This window comes from Phyllobates terribilis, unplaced genomic scaffold (genome assembly GCF_046119375.1).
Source record: "Phyllobates terribilis strain yellow unplaced genomic scaffold, ASM4611937v1 Scaffold_5__5_contigs__length_657084704, whole genome shotgun sequence".
Classification (NCBI taxonomy): Eukaryota; Metazoa; Chordata; class Amphibia; order Anura; family Dendrobatidae; genus Phyllobates; species Phyllobates terribilis.
The window spans coordinates 253,960,068-253,976,209 of record NW_027362765.1 but is presented as its reverse complement, the minus strand read 5'-3'; the positions used below and the strand labels follow the sequence as shown (position 1 = coordinate 253,976,209).

At 46.9% G+C, this 16,142-nt stretch overlaps 1 protein-coding gene across 1 annotated transcript in view; it reads left to right on the top strand.

Annotated features, from left to right (window-relative positions):
• Positions 1-16,142, top strand: part of GRIN2C (glutamate ionotropic receptor NMDA type subunit 2C) — a 166,192-nt gene that overhangs the window by 82,280 nt on the left and 67,770 nt on the right. The window contains exons 9-10 of the mRNA XM_073681203.1: positions 9,507-9,667; positions 10,541-10,728. Coding sequence (XP_073537304.1) covers positions 9,507-9,667; positions 10,541-10,728 — 349 coding nt within the window. The remainder of the gene's footprint in view (positions 1-9,506; positions 9,668-10,540; positions 10,729-16,142) is intronic.

Here is a 16,142-nt window from a genome sequence, read left to right as displayed (position 1 = left end):
ATCCACTGCGGAGCCGCGGCCTACGGAAGAGGATCATCGCAAGGTAGGCCACGGTCCACTAGGGTGAGAAGGATGCCGGATACGGAGGAGAGCTTCACCGCTTCAATCCCCGCCAGCGCCACCGCTGTTGCGATCATGCCTTTCACCATGCCCTATATCCCGGGGGCAGCCTGGCTACCCCAGTACTCAGGGGAGTCACATACCCTGCATGACTTTAGAGAAAAGCTGGATAGCCTCTTCCAGGTGTACCCCCTCACAGAGGAGCAAAAAGTGAGCATCCTGGTGGCCCAATTAACCGGGGCAGCCCAAAGGGAGGTAAAGTCCTGGCCACCTGGGAGGAGGACTGTCGCAGAGATACTAACCCAGCTAACCGAGGAGGAGCTGCAGTACTACCAATACGAGGAAAGCCAAGAGGACCCGGACGGGTCTGAGGACTACCCTCAGGAGGGAGCACAAAGAGGACATAGCTACTGAAGGGAAGTAGCGTGAATAAAGAGCTGTAAATAGTTACCCGTAAGGGTACAAGGACTGCTGCTAATTAAAATATGGTCCCCGTTGGGATTAGTGAATTGCTCCCCATGTGCCCCTATCTTAAACCAGGCTGAGGACTGTGAGCAGCCATTCCTTATCCCCACTGGCCGAGGACTGAGAGCGGCCATATCCTGTAAATAATTATGTGTTTCTAGTAATTTATGGGAGTCTTTGGTGGATTTGCCGGGAATCCTTTGTACATAGTTGGAGCGTAACCCAGGACGGACTAAAGACTGTTAAGGACTCGGGGCAGGACAGACCCCTACCTGGTTACGTCTCCCTGTTTTGGTGAAATGGACACCTTGCTTTTCTTCAAAGACTGCACCCGGTTGCGGACACGCCGTAACCATCTTTATGTGTTTTTCTTATTGTATTATTATTGTTTATACCTTGTTATGTTTTTCTAAAAATATGTTTAGTCCCGGAGTACTAAATTTCACTAGGGGGGAATGTGGCACCCCAGGGGTCTGGTTTCCACAGTAACGGCAATGTTATGTCTGAGAGCAGGTGGGAGGTCTCTTGGTCAGGAGTCCTATGCATGCCACACCTCCTGCCCAGTCCTGGGAGGGGAAGAACTTCCCCTGTATAAACCTGGGGCTGAGGCAGGGTTAGAGAGTTGAGAGGGAGAGTTCAGCCAGGAGGGCTGACAGGGAGCTGTGGCTCCGGCTGGGCCCAGCTCCTGGGCCATGCCAGAAGTAGAGAAGAGAAGCAGCATAGGAAGAAACAACAGGAGCTCTGTGGGAGCAGTGTTACAAAGAGTCAGGGGCTGGCAGCTGCAGAGCTCGCCCTGACTGAGAAGATTTCTTACCGGACCCGGAGTCCGAGGCTGTGGGGACTAACTCCTACCCAGCAGCAGAATCCGTCAGGCAGGGGATTTCAGGTCCTCTGGCCAAGAAGCCCGAAGGCACGGTCACACGCATGGGACTAGCACCGCCGTCGTGGAGCGGAAGCTACTAGTAGGCCCCGAGTCACCGGCCATACGGGTGAGCACCACACGGTACACTCAGGGACGTGGGCTACTTATACCGCCTCTAGCAAGGTAGCCAGAAGAGTACAGTTAGTTTGGGAGGCCTACAACTCCGCCTGGCCAGGGGAGATCCCATCTGCTCAAGGACTGACCAGGCCCCAATCGCTAGCCAGTACTCCGGGAGGGTCTGTCTTTGTCACCAGTAAAGACCCTGAACTACACCGTACCGTCTCCGAGTGGTTCCTGCTACCCCCATCATCCACGTCGGCTGCCCTGAGGCCATACCCCTCCCGTTGGGGGTTATACCATCTACGCTGCACTATCCTACCACCGGCCTCAGCGGTCTGCCCTGCAGCGGCAGCTCCATAGCTGCATTCAACGGGTGGCGTAGTCGTCCTACATCTACCGCTAATACAGCGCCACTTAGTCTGACTCCCTGGGCACGGACCGGGTCACCGCCACGAGACTACAACCCTCAACAGATCCGGCTCCGGGTAAGCTCCCGCGTGCGCAACGCTGCGCGACACAGGCCCAGGGGTGCGTCAGTAATGTAAGGATATGGACAGGCTGACCACGTTTCCTTCTTGAAGAAGCAAGCTTAATTGTGTGTTTTGTTGTGTGAATAATGCCTTGCGTCCTTTGTAAATATTGTGTCATGTGAATTGTATTATATTGTGATGTTTGCCTGTGTAATGTATAGTGTGTGGCAATGTAAGATAAGTAATGTATAGTTGTCACGCTGTCTCTGTATACTGGAGGTAGGGGGCCTAAGCTGACCCTAAGCTGGGGCCCTGACTAATCCCTCAACCTGGAGGTACTGTTAAAGGTACAGAGGTCCAGGCCGCCAGCGTAACCCCTACCTCCTGAAGATCCCTGCACCTCAGTAATCTAGTCCTGAGAAGGACCCCGATCACAACCAAAGGGAACAAGAAATAATATGCCCAAACACAGTATTTAGACGAACGAGACAGTACAAGGGAAAAACCAAAACCACCTTGCATACAAACAACTTCTCAACTACAACAGAGGGAAAACCAACGGGAAAGGAGATAAATGATAAAGCGAGGAAAGGGAAAAAACACTTCCAAATACACTTATCTCAGCAACTCCAAACACCACGATCCGCTCTGTCAGTCTGAATGAAATGCTTTCACCGACACCTCCCAAACAGACCAGCAGGTATATGAAGGAGTCTAACTACGGAAGTATTGATTGCAGCTGGGCGAGGCTGGACCTCATCTAGCCCAGAGAGAGAGAGAGAATTAACTCCCTCACTGCCGAGAAACACAAAGCACCAACAAGTCAGCTGCGAGAAGTCAGGCTGTGTACTCGTGACCATCTTCGTGGCAACACACCCGTGACAGTACCCCCCCTTCTACGAGGGGCCTCCGGACCCTCAGGGCCAGGTTTATCCGGGTGAGTCGTGTGGAAGGCCCGAACTAATCGGTCTGCGTTAATATCCGACGCAGGAACCCACATCCTCTCCTCAGGACCATACCCCTTCCAATGAACCAGGTACTGAAGGGACCGGCGATTAAAGCGTGAATCAATGACCCTCGATACCTGGAACTCCAAGTTACCACTGACAACCACTGGAGGGGGAGGTAAAGGTGACGGTACCACCGGCGCCACATACCTCTTAAGCAATGATCTGTGAAACACGTTGTGAATTTTAAACGTAGGGGGGAGATCAAGACGGAATGCCACCGGATTAATAATAGAACTGATTCTGTACGGCCCGATGAACCTGGGACCCAGTTTCCAGGAGGGAACCTTAAGTTTTATATTCCTGGTAGACAACCATACCCGATCGTTCACACTTAGGTCCGGACCAGACAATCTCCTCCTATCAGCCATACGTTTGTATCGGTTCCCCATAGTATTCAGATTCTTCAGCACCCCTCTCCATACTGAAGCGAGTGATGAGGAAAATCGTTCCTCCTCAGGAACCCCCGAAGAGCCCCCCCCCACTGAAAGTACAAAACTGGGGGTGAAAACCATATGCCCCAAAAAACGGGGACTTACCAGTGGACTCGCTCCGCCTATTATTAAGAGCAAACTCTGCCAGAGGTAAGAAAGAAGCCCAGTCCTCCTGGTTCTCTGACACAAAACACCGGAGATATGTCTCCAAGCTCTGGTTCATACGTTCCGTCTGACCATTGGTCTGATGATGAAAAGCCGATGAGAATGACAACTGCATCCCCCGCCGTGCACAAAACGCCTTCCAGAACTTAGACACAAACTGAGACCCCCGATCAGACACCACCTCGGAGGGTACCCCGTGAAGCCTCACAATCTCCCCAATGAACACCTGCGCAAGAGTTTTAGCATTAGGGAGAGCCGGAAGAGCGATAAAATGTGCCATCTTGCTGAACCTGTCCACTACAACGAGTATGACCGTTTTACCCGAAGACGGAGGGAGGTCCGTAATAAAGTCCATAGACAGATGAGTCCAAGGACGCTCCGGGATCTTCAAAGGTAAGAGGGCCCCAGACGGACGGGTATGTGAGGTCTTAGAGCGCGCACAAACCCCACAGGACGCGACAAAAGTTACCACCTCCTTATGTAAATTAGGCCACCAAAACCGACGCGAGAGGAGATCCACAGTTGCTTTACTCCCCGGGTGTCCTGCAAAAACTGAGTTATGGTGTGCCTCGATCACCTTTTGTCGCAACTGATCTGGAACAAACAATCTCCCTGGAGGTCCAACAGGGGCATCCCCCTGAGCCTCCAATACCTCCTCCTCCAGCTCAGAGCATACTGCCGAAACCACCACCCCCTCCTGAAGGATAGGAATCGGGTCGTCCGTATTCCCGGCCCCCGGGAAACTACGAGATAAGGCATCCGCCTTTACATTTTTTGACCCAGGACGATATGTAACGACAAAATTAAACCTGGTAAAAAACAATGACCACCTAGCTTGTCTGGGATTCAGACGTTTCGCGGACTCCAGATATAGCAGGTTCTTGTGATCGGTGATGACGGTGACCGGATGAACTGCCCCCTCCAGAAAATGGCGCCACTCCTCAAAAGCTAACTTAATGGCCAAGAGTTCCCTATTGCCGACATCGTAATTCCTCTCAGCGAACGACAATTTTTTAGAGAAAAAGGCGCACGGATGCCACTTACCAGGGGACGAACCCTGTGACAATACTGCTCCCACCCCTACCTCGGAAGCGTCTACCTCTACAATGAATGGCTGAGACGCATCAGGTTGAATGAGTATGGGCGCCGAGGCAAAACATTTTTTCAAAGAGGAGAATGCTTGACAAGCCTTGTCAGACCACCTAGAAAAATCCGTCCCCTTTTTAGTCATGTCAGTGAGAGGCTTAACCATGGACGAGAAATTACGAATGAACTTTCGGTAATAATTAGCAAACCCCAGGAAACGTTGTAGTGCCTTAAGATTCTCTGGCCGATCCCACTCAAGAACTGCCCGCACTTTCCCAGGGTCCATACGAAAACCGGACGCTGAAACCAGGAAGCCTAAAAACTGGAGTTCCTGTACGGCGAACACACACTTTTCCCACTTGGCATACAGTTTATTATCCCGCAAGATCTGTAACACCTGCCTAACGTGCTCCTGATGAGACACCAGATCCGGCGAGTAAATTAGGATATCATCCAGATATATGACAACAAACTGTCCCACCAAGCGGCGAAAAATGTCATTAACAAAGTGTTGGAACACCGCCGGGGCATTAGTCAGACCGAATGGCATGACAAGGTTCTCATAATGCCCCTCCGGAGTGTTAAACGCCGTCTTCCACTCATCCCCCTCCTTCATCCTAATCAGATTGTACGCCCCCCTGAGATCCAACTTAGAAAACCATTTGGCGCCCACGATCTGATTAAAGAGATCGGGAATAAGTGGGAGCGGATACGGATCTCGGACCGTAATCCGATTAAGTTCATGGAAATCCAGGCAAGGGCGTAGGCCTCCATCTTTCTTCTTAACAAAGAAGAACCCCGCAGCCACCGGTGAAGATGAAGGTCTAATATGCCCCTTAGCCAGACTTTCTGAGATATAATCCTTCATGGCCTGCCTCTCAGGACCAGAAAGGTTATACAACCTAGCTTTAGGTAACTTGGCCTCAGGGAGCAGTTTTACAGAACAGTCATACACGCGATGAGGAGGTAGTTCCTGACACCCTTTCTCCGAGAATACATCCTCAAAGTCCGCCAGAAATGGAGGTAAGACCCAAGGAGTAACCGCACCAATGACCGTGTTCATGCAGTTTTTATTACAGAATTTACTCCATTGGCTTATCTCACTGGTTTGCCAATTAATAACCGGGTTATGCTTAGCTAACCAAGGAAGGCCCAACACAATAGGAGTGGGAAGACCCTCCAACACGTAGCAAGACAACAGTTCTTTATGTATTGCCCCCACTTGAAGTTTTACGTCATGCACAACTTGCAAAAAACTTCCCTGCCCGAGAGGCCTGGCATCGATCGAGAATATGGGGATGGGTTTAGCCAACTCACTCAACCGCATACCTTGAACCCGGGCAAACCGAGCATCAACCAGATTAGCCCCGGCCCCACTATCCAGAAGAACAGATATCCTCTCAGTTCTTGTACCCACCACCACCTCCGCCGGTACGAGAAACTGAGACGAACCTAGGGACGAAATACCTACTCCCAGATTGCCGTCCACCACACAACCTGGGATCAACAGTTTTCCGACGACTCTTCACTCTGCAAGGGACGGGATGGACACCCCCCAATAAAATGTCCCTTTCTGCCGCAGAAGAAACACCTTCCTGCCTTATGGCGCACCACCGGTCCCCTCCCCCGAAATGATGTCCCTCCTAATTGCATAGGCTCCTCTGGACTGACCAGGGGAACCACCATATGAGGGGACCTTGTAGGAGGTGGAGTCATCACAGGGGGTAGAGTTATCCCGCACCTCTCCCGAAGCCGTCTGTCCACGCGAATAGCGAGGGCCATAGCGGCTTCCAGAGACACGGGAGAGTCATACTGTGCCAACACATCCTGTAATTTGTCGGATAAACCATGACAAAACTGGCTCCTAAGAGCCGGGTCATTCCACTGGGTGTCCGTGGCCCACCTACGGAACTCCGAACAGAATTCCTCCGCCGGACGATCTCCCTGCTGGATCCTACGTAACTTAGACTCAGCAAGGGAGATCCGATCTGGGTCATCATATACGAGTCCCAGGGCAGCGAAAAACCTATCCACTGACTGGAGAGCCGGGGAACCCGGGGGAAGAGAGAACGCCCAAGATTGTGGGTCCCCTTGTAGGAGCGAGATGACAATTCCCACCCTTTGTTCTTCACTCCCCGATGACCGAGGCCGCAGCCGAAAGTACAATTTACATGCCTCCCGGAAAACAAAAAACTTGTCCCGCCCCCCAGTGAACCTATCAGGGAGAGCTACTTTAGGTTCTGGTCCGGCTTGCTCCTGAGGATGCCAAACCTTGGACCTAACGTCCGCCAGCTCCATGGACAAACTCTGCAATTGCCGAGCTAGACCGGCTACTGGATCCATAGTAGCTGGAGAAAAACTAAGTGGGTCGGTGAAAATGTCACGCTGTCTCTGTATACTGGAGGTAGGGGGCCTAAGCTGACCCTAAGCTGGGGCCCTGACTAATCCCTCAACCTGGAGGTACTGTTAAAGGTACAGAGGTCCAGGCCGCCAGCGTAACCCCTACCTCCTGAAGATCCCTGCACCTCAGTAATCTAGTCCTGAGAAGGACCCCGATCACAACCAAAGGGAACAAGAAATAATATGCCCAAACACAGTATTTAGACGAACGAGACAGTACAAGGGAAAAACCAAAACCACCTTGCATACAAACAACTTCTCAACTACAACAGAGGGAAAACCAACGGGAAAGGAGATAAATGATAAAGCGAGGAAAGGGAAAAAACACTTCCAAATACACTTATCTCAGCAACTCCAAACACCACGATCCGCTCTGTCAGTCTGAATGAAATGCTTTCACCGACACCTCCCAAACAGACCAGCAGGTATATGAAGGAGTCTAACTACGGAAGTATTGATTGCAGCTGGGCGAGGCTGGACCTCATCTAGCCCAGAGAGAGAGAGAGAATTAACTCCCTCACTGCCGAGAAACACAAAGCACCAACAAGTCAGCTGCGAGAAGTCAGGCTGTGTACTCGTGACCATCTTCGTGGCAACACACCCGTGACAATAGTGTAATATGCGTTACATGATGTGACGTAGCTAGTTGACTATAGGGTAAGTTAAGAGTTAATACTTGGGACTAGCCCACAGTGGGAGGGGCTAGTGTAAAGGAAAGTGACTGCTTCCTACTGGGAAGGCAGAGCCATATTGGAGGGTGACGCTAAATGAAAGGAGATTGAACAGGGGGGATAGTGAGATCCTGAAGATAAGTGACTAAGAGAGACAGAGTGGCTTGCAACGCTGACAGGTAATGTGCCTAAAACAGGAGTGAGAGACTGAGCGGATGTTCCAGGGAGCGAGAAGTGGAACAAATAGGACGCAGAACCGCAGAGCAAGTAAAGGAGACTTATTGATCAGGACTGCAGCGTTAAAACTGGGTTGTGGCAAAATAGGGAGAAACAGCTGGCAGAGAGGTCCCTGGAGTATACTACCAAGGAAGGATAATGTGTGAAAAATATTTCATGTTGCAAAGGAAATGTTCATAAGACTTTGTACCTGCTATCCCTTGTATATAACACTTATCAAATTGCCGTTTAGTAAATGTGATTTCCCTCATTGAACTGTAAAACATTTGGTCCTAGCAAACCAGCAACATCAGTTATATGCGGCCTGCATGGGCATAATGTCCTCACAGCAGAAGTCCACACACCCAGCCAGGGCCTCCACTGTCATGTACTGTGCTAAGGCGCCTCAGGAGAGTGCCTCGCCCACGACTACTACCACGTTACAGTAACACTAGTACTGAATTAGGCTAAAGGGATGGTCTTAAATACAAATTAATTTTCACTTGTGGGCTCAGTGCTGGTCTTTGCACATCGGGTACTCTGACAACCCGCGCTGACAGTGTGCGCTCTGTTGATGGCTCATTACTGCTGATCTGCGCCGGCTAGAGAGAGCGTGCTGTCATTGTGCACATCGCACAGTGCACATTGTGCAGGAATTAGCCCAGCCCCAGAAACGAAGGTCACTGATGACACTTCATTTCAGGGAAGGGGCAGAATCTGAGGCAGTGACCGCAGCCTTTGCCCCTGATGACGCTTCATTTGAGTATTCCAGCATGCACTAGGATTTTCAAATGAAGCGTCATTAAAAAGGAAGTAGGGGAAGAAAAAGAAAATTCAGTTAGATAATGTAGTTAGGGAAGGATAGGAATTTTTTTAATTACAGTATATTAGAAAATAGTTTAGATTATGGCATTAAATTAGATAGGGATAAAGGTTGAAAATGTATTTGTATTTCGGACCACTCCTTTAAATGCACAAACAATATTGGCTAGCAAATGTTTCACCCTGTCACAATAATTTTAAAAGGCCTGTACTTGTGGGGATTTATTCCCAATTTACTGTATCTACGAATAAGAATCCAACCCTCCAAAACTGCCTCATTGCTATCTTCTCTCGGGCTGGCCTTCTTTAGACTTCGGGTACGTGTACATGTACAAGTGCTGTGGATTTTCTGGAAGGATTTGCTAGGACTTCAATAAGTCTCATTCATACACTGTGAAAAAAAATCTACGTAAGAAATATCCTTTTGGTGCAGAATTTCAATCCCTTGAATGTGAAGTCTTTCTTTGGATTTTCACCATTGATTTCACCCATTCCAATGCAAAGGTTGAATTTTGTGACAAAATCCATATGTAAAACATTTCCAGTGACATCCACAGCAGATTTTTTTCCATCTCAATTCTGTTTCGTGAGCATACCATTAACATTCAAGAGGCCTCCCCTTGGCAATGAAGACCATTCACACAAATCATCACAGAATAGCATTAAGTCTCTAGAACTTACCAGTTCGTTAATTTTTAACCGACTTATTATGTTTTCTGTGTCTGCAGTTCCAGAAGCCACAAGAGCATTACCCTCCTTTTAGATTTGGCACTGTCCCAAATGGCAGCACTGAGCGTAACATCCGTACCAACTATCCTGACATGCACAGTTACATGGTGAGATACAACCAACGATCAGTGGAAGATGCTCTTGCCAGCTTAAAGTCTGGGTGAGAACTATTTTATTGTAGTTACATTCTGCGCTTACTTGGGTTAAACAAAATTCATTAACGGTGTTGTCCACTTTCAGGAAAGTTTTTCTTATAAGTTTCCATAGTAGTAAAAATAAAAAAAGCTAATTGCACATTACATGCCCTGCCCGGGTCCAGTGCAGAATCTTTCTTCCTCATTCTTTGTATATCTGCCAACTTATGAACCTCATGTCTTGCATCCTTGGTTCACAGCAGTCTTTTTTACCTACTGCAGCTATTACAGCTACTGATACTGTAATTGTGCATGACTACAAGAATTCAGCTTGAAAATAAACCTTTTTCTGGAATCTTCATACGTGCCTCTGCAGTCGAGTCAAGCTATCTAATGATATCTCTTCATGTGAGTACTGGTACATAGAGACAGCCTGGTAATGGTGTCTCAAGCACCCTACACTCACAGCCTAGTTATGGAGTCAGAATAGACAGCACAACATCTAATCAGTGACAGCTCTGAACAGAATCCAGGAGCAGCCACCAAGACTCAGTGCCGGACCTGGACAGGGTAAATAAAGCATAATTTGTTATTTGTTTTTTTTTTTACTACTATAGTAACTTACAGACAAAACTTTTATGGAAGGGCACAATCTCTTTAAATTCACATTTCAGATAAACTACTATTTCATGACTATATATCATGCTAACTATAACTTCCCCAAATGCTACACGAAAGAGAGCATAGTGTCCAAATCTCCCACAGCTAAGTACTAAGAAGCCAGAACTAGCACCATATTCTACCCTGTACATAGGGCTATGTTCTACTCTCTAATTGTATTTTATTCCCTAGTAGCACATAGTATTTCCAGTTATCTTGTGTCTTATGTTTTTGCACAGAAAGTTGGATGCCTTTATCTATGATGCAGCGGTGCTGAATTACATGGCAGGCAAGGATGAAGGGTGTAAGCTGGTGACCATTGGAAGTGGAAAGGTCTTTGCTACAACAGGGTATGGTATTGCTTTACAGAAGAACTCACGCTGGAAGCGACCCATTGACCTTGGACTGCTACAGTTTTTAGGAGATGGTACGTTCCTTGGTGATTCTTACATAATGCTTGCAAAAAATGTTAAATGATCAGCAAATGAAGTATACATTAAAATATCGCATTCAACACTGAGGAGCACAATTATATGTACTAGATTATGGGAGATGGGCGTTTGATTTAGGAAATTATTCTGATAGAATTCCAGATTTGGCATTGGAAAAAACAAGTTTCCCTAAAATGAGGAAAATTGGCGTCTGCTTCATTGGGATTGTTGCTTTCTTTTGGATTATCAGGGAAAGCATACTTTAAAGGAGAATGGGAACTATATGTCTTGAATGATTAATACAAGGCAGGTCCCAGGTGGCTTTTCCTGCCCCACTCCCCGTGACTAACAGGTCTTTCCCTATACACATATAGGGAGAGAACTGTCAGTCTAGGTGAGCGTGGAAAGGAGAAGATGCTAGGGATCTACATTGGACACATAGTCCACAGCCTGCTTTTCAAAGTTTCTTTCCCTGAAAAGACACAATAACATGGGCAATGTCAGATTCATGCTGCCCATGGTTCAGGAAGCATAAATTAGCTGAGAGGTTCCCTTTAATAGCCTCAGTTCTAAGTTTATGCAACCTACACTTGGAATAAATCCAAATACCACATGCAAATATAATAATATACTTTATTGAAAAAATGTTAAAAACTTCATTTCATTTTAAAAGTCACTAGGTACAAAAAATTCAAGAGGAAAGGATGAATCAAAAAAATGGGACACACATAGACCAGGATAAATCCCAATATTAATTATCATTCTTATGGGTTAATGTTTCATAGGAGAGTAATAATATATATTTGCCAATAATAGCTCTTCCTTACCACCCACAAACATGTATAAAGTATAATTGTGCAGGTGGGGTCATAAAGCCAGCCATAATTTCAATGATATTGATATAGGATATCACAATATTGCTCACCGCATAAGCCTGTACAGCCAAAACAGTGCACTAATGCTCTCCCAAATAGGAGAAATAGAGTCAGTCATTAGACTTACCCATTAGGGATATCACTAAGTCCGGTCACGTGCCACAAATAACGCCCCGACGCGGGTTTCACACACCCAGTGCTTTCTCAAGGGGAGTTTAGCAGCATTACCCTATTAAAGTGAATCCTAAGTGAACCCTAACAATAGGCCCTCAATAGATAAATGCAGGAAAACAAACAACCAAAGGGTGAAAGCAGTAATTGCATCGCCAACAGAAGGGGAAGTGGTGATTATACACTACGAGGAAGAACACATAAGTATAAATTTGATACATTTTATTTACTATTGCAAACAGATGCTGGACTGTTGTCTTCAATGATTGTTACAAGCACAATATTGTAGGTCAATTAATGACAATTTTGCAATGCAAATCTCACCTTCATTGGGTTCAGCATAGTCATTCATCTACTATGGGGTTGGTATTTTGAAGCATTTTCATTCTGGGGATTTTGTGGGCTTTGTGTTCATGCATTTACTTTACAGAACGTGCAGTTTTCAAAATTACTTTGTGAGTCTGATACTAACTTCTCTGATATATGTTTTCACATTAAGGCCACAGCCCCACTATCAGTATTCGCTCAGTATTTTTTCTCAGGAGTGGGAGTCAAAACCAGGTGAGGAACAATCAGAGAAAAGGTATAATAGAAACAAGTCACCAATTCTGCATTTATCACCCACTCCTGGTTTTGGCTCCCACTCCTGAGAAAAAATACTGACCGAATACTGACCAAATACTGATAGTGGCGCCGTGGCCTAAGGGTGAGACTTTGCGCAGCAGCAATTAACCATCATGTTGTCTAGCCACCATATGTGGTCTTACCCTTAAGGCCCCGTCACACTAAGCGATGCAGCAGCGATCCCGACAACGATACGACCTGTCAGGGATCGTTGCTGCATCGCTAATACATCGCTGGTGAGCTGTCAAACAGGCAGGCTCACCAGCGATCAGGGGAGCAGCGATATCGTGGAAAGAATCGTTCCACGATGTCCTGCTCCAGTTACCAGCCTGCTGCAAGCAGGAGCAGGCTGGTAACTATGGTAAACATCGGGTTACTAAGTGCGCGTGTGCCCCTAGTAACCCGCTGTTTACCATGGATACCACTCTGCTACGGTGCGCGGGAGCCTCCGAGCACCGTAGCAGAGTGGTATCCATGGTAAACAGCGGGTTACTAAGTGCGCGCGTGCCCCTAGTAACCCGCTGTTTACCATAGTTACCAGCCAGATCGTTGGTCCCGCTGGTCACACACAGCGATGGGTGCTGGCCAGCGGGAGGCCAACGACCAAAAAATGGTCCAGGACACTTTGCAGCGATCAGCGACCTCACAGCAGGGGCCTGATCGTTGCAAAGTGTCACACACAGCGACATCGCTGGTGAGGTCGCTGGTGAGTCACCAAAACCGTGACTCAGCAGCGATATCGCTAGCGATATCGCTATGTGAGACGGGGGCTTTAGACTGCATTTACATTCTGCAAGTCATGATGTGGCTTTTAACAATAACAGCATTGCGCCACTGCGTTTTTATAAATTGTTTCTCTGAAACAATCACAAAATCTTACAGGGAAACAGCTGTTTCACTGTTCCACTACAATAAGTTGCGCATTCTTGGTGCTGAAACAGTTGTTTCTCTGCAAGATGAAGGACTCATTCAGACGTCCGTGGATCTTGATTCGATCTTGGACTGCAATGCAAAGTCTGGCCGCTGCTTTACCAACAGTGGATTTAACATTTTTGTTGCCTCCCTACAGCTGACTTAGAGAACTCTGTTTTTAGCTAGATGCCTGTCCCGCCCCGACCGGCCGCTGCAGTCACGGTACTGGTGAACGGCGGTCAGGCCCAACCGGGAGCGCGCGACAGTCTTTGTCAATTGTGGGGTTAATAATAAAGTAATAAAAAGTTTAGTGACGCTAGTTAGGATGTTCAGCCTGGTATGGTCAGGCACTAATGAAGGTCCCTGGGAATTAGGTGGTGAAGAGCAGTGCCAGATGATTAACCCTTCCCAACCAGGGCTGGCTCCCTGGGGAGTTGGAGCAGAAATCGTGCAGCAGAGAATAATCAGCGTTAGACGGGGTAATAATCAGTTTGTACCTTTTACTGAAGTTCCAGAAGATTCCATGCAACTCACTCACAGGGTTTTGGTCTCGCCTGCACAATGAGGGTTCAGTTTCTCTGCTGTGATGCAGTGTAGCCTTCCTGCTGCTAATCATATTTCTGTTAAAAGACTCCTTGGACCCCAGGGATCCAGGATAGACAGATCCTGGATCTGTGATCTCTTCCGTCTAGCAGGCAGCTCGAATCTTGTGGAAAACACTTTCTCTTGCAGCAGTGTCCCTGACTCTATGGCTGCTGAGCTCTTGGGCAAAGCACTTTACTGCTCATTGTATGAAGACCAAGCAGTCTCTCAGTTTAACCACGGTCTCTGTGGCTCTAAGGACTGATACCCTTCCTTCTGCGGCTTGTCCTTGAAGAAAACATGCTGCTCCTCTTTATCCGGACCTCTATGTTGCTACTTCTCACATTTTCACTGCACAGAAACACCTTCTCCCCATTGAGGGATCGTGCACATTTCCTGGTTCAGGCAAAAATGCACAATCCTCCAGTAAGGGATTGAGTACAATGTGTGGATGCAGTTTTCCCAGCAGAGAAACCAGCCCTCACCATAGCTGGCAATACATATAAAAGTATATCACACATGCAGGCATTTTGTGGCCCTACAGACTCGGTCGCCACATAGTGAAAAAGTAAACCTTTTGCAAATGGCTTTTGCAAAAACAGGATAATGATAAGATGTGATGAGGCCAGTGCTGTTCCTTCAACAGTCTCTGAAGCTGTGTCACTGAGTCCTGTTCACAAAAGCCCACAATACACATAAAAGGGAACCTGACTGCTACCTTAGCCCCTCAAACTGGCATTACTGCTGACTCTTTGCAAATTTTGAACATGTGGACAGCTTTCTACTTCCATGTGAATATGCAATGAAGTTGGGTGTATGGACACCTGCTTTATTGGCGCACTGCCAGGGAGGCAGCGTTGACACCAGACTTGGCCAGCCGCAAAGTATGCAAAGACCTGGCGGTAACGTTGCTTTTGAAAATCATGTCACCCACGCCCACACGGTTGTGCTTTCACAACGAGAGGGAGGATTAGTCCAGGGAAATCAATACCACCTGATTTAGTCATTCACTGATTTACATAGCTTGAGCGCAGGTTTAAAATTAAAGGAAATATTCACTGCTCAGACAACCCCTTCTGAATCCCTATGTTTCCCCCTTGTACAATAATAACACTTATACTCACCTCCAGTGCCGGCTCTCCCGGGGATTGTGTGACATTGTTATGTCACGGGATCCCTGCGGCCAATCAGCGGTGGCTTCACTTTGCCTGCCTATGGACAAATCCGGACATACAGAGGAAGTTACTGCTGAGGCTGCTCTCTAACAACCTTCTGATGTCAGTTATGTCCAAAAGAGGGGAGAGTGAAGTCACTGCTGATTGACCACATGGACCGCCTAGAATGGCGCCGGCACCGGAGGCGAGTATACGTGTTATTATTATTGTACTGGGAGGAATATAATAGTAGTGATTGATTCGGGGTTGTCCGAGTAGTGGACAACACCTTTAATTTTACATTTATCATCAATCACTAAGCAACAAAAAGGACCCAATGAAAATGTAGAAAAATGGTGCAATACAGTCATGGTGGCGGTTTAGGGAGTTAGGGCAGCTAACAGGTTCCCTTTAATGGTACATTTAAGTGCAGCCAATGCACCTTAAAGGGGTGGTCAACAGCTAATAATGATTTTCATCCTAAATTACTATTTATTATAATAATCTGATAGTTTTTCTAATATGCTTTAACCCCTTTACGACCTTGGGATTTTCCATTTTTGCGTTTTCTTTTTTTGCTCCCCTTCTTTCCAGAGCCATAACTTTTTTATTTTTCCATCAATATGGCCATGTGAGGGCTTGTTTTTTGCGGAACAAGATGTACTTTTGAACGACACCAATGATTTTACCATGTAGTGTACTAGAAAACAGGGGAAAAAATCTAAGTGTGGTGAAATTGCAAAAAAAGTGCAATTCCACAATTTTTTTTCCATGTTCACTAAATGCTAAATATGACCTGCCATTACGATTCTCCAAGTCACTATGAGTTCTCAGATACCAAACATGTATAGGTTATTTTTTATTTAAGTGGTGAAAAAAATCCAAATTTTGTAAAAAAAAAAAAAATGACATCATTTTCTGAGTCTCCATTTTTCGGGATCTGAGGCTGGGTAAGGGCTTATTTTTTGAGTGCCGAACTGACGTCTTTATTGATACTATTTTGGGGTATGGGATATGATGTTTTGATTGCCTGTTATTGCATTTTATTGCAATGTTGCGGAGACCAAAAAAAACATAATTCTGGCATTTTGA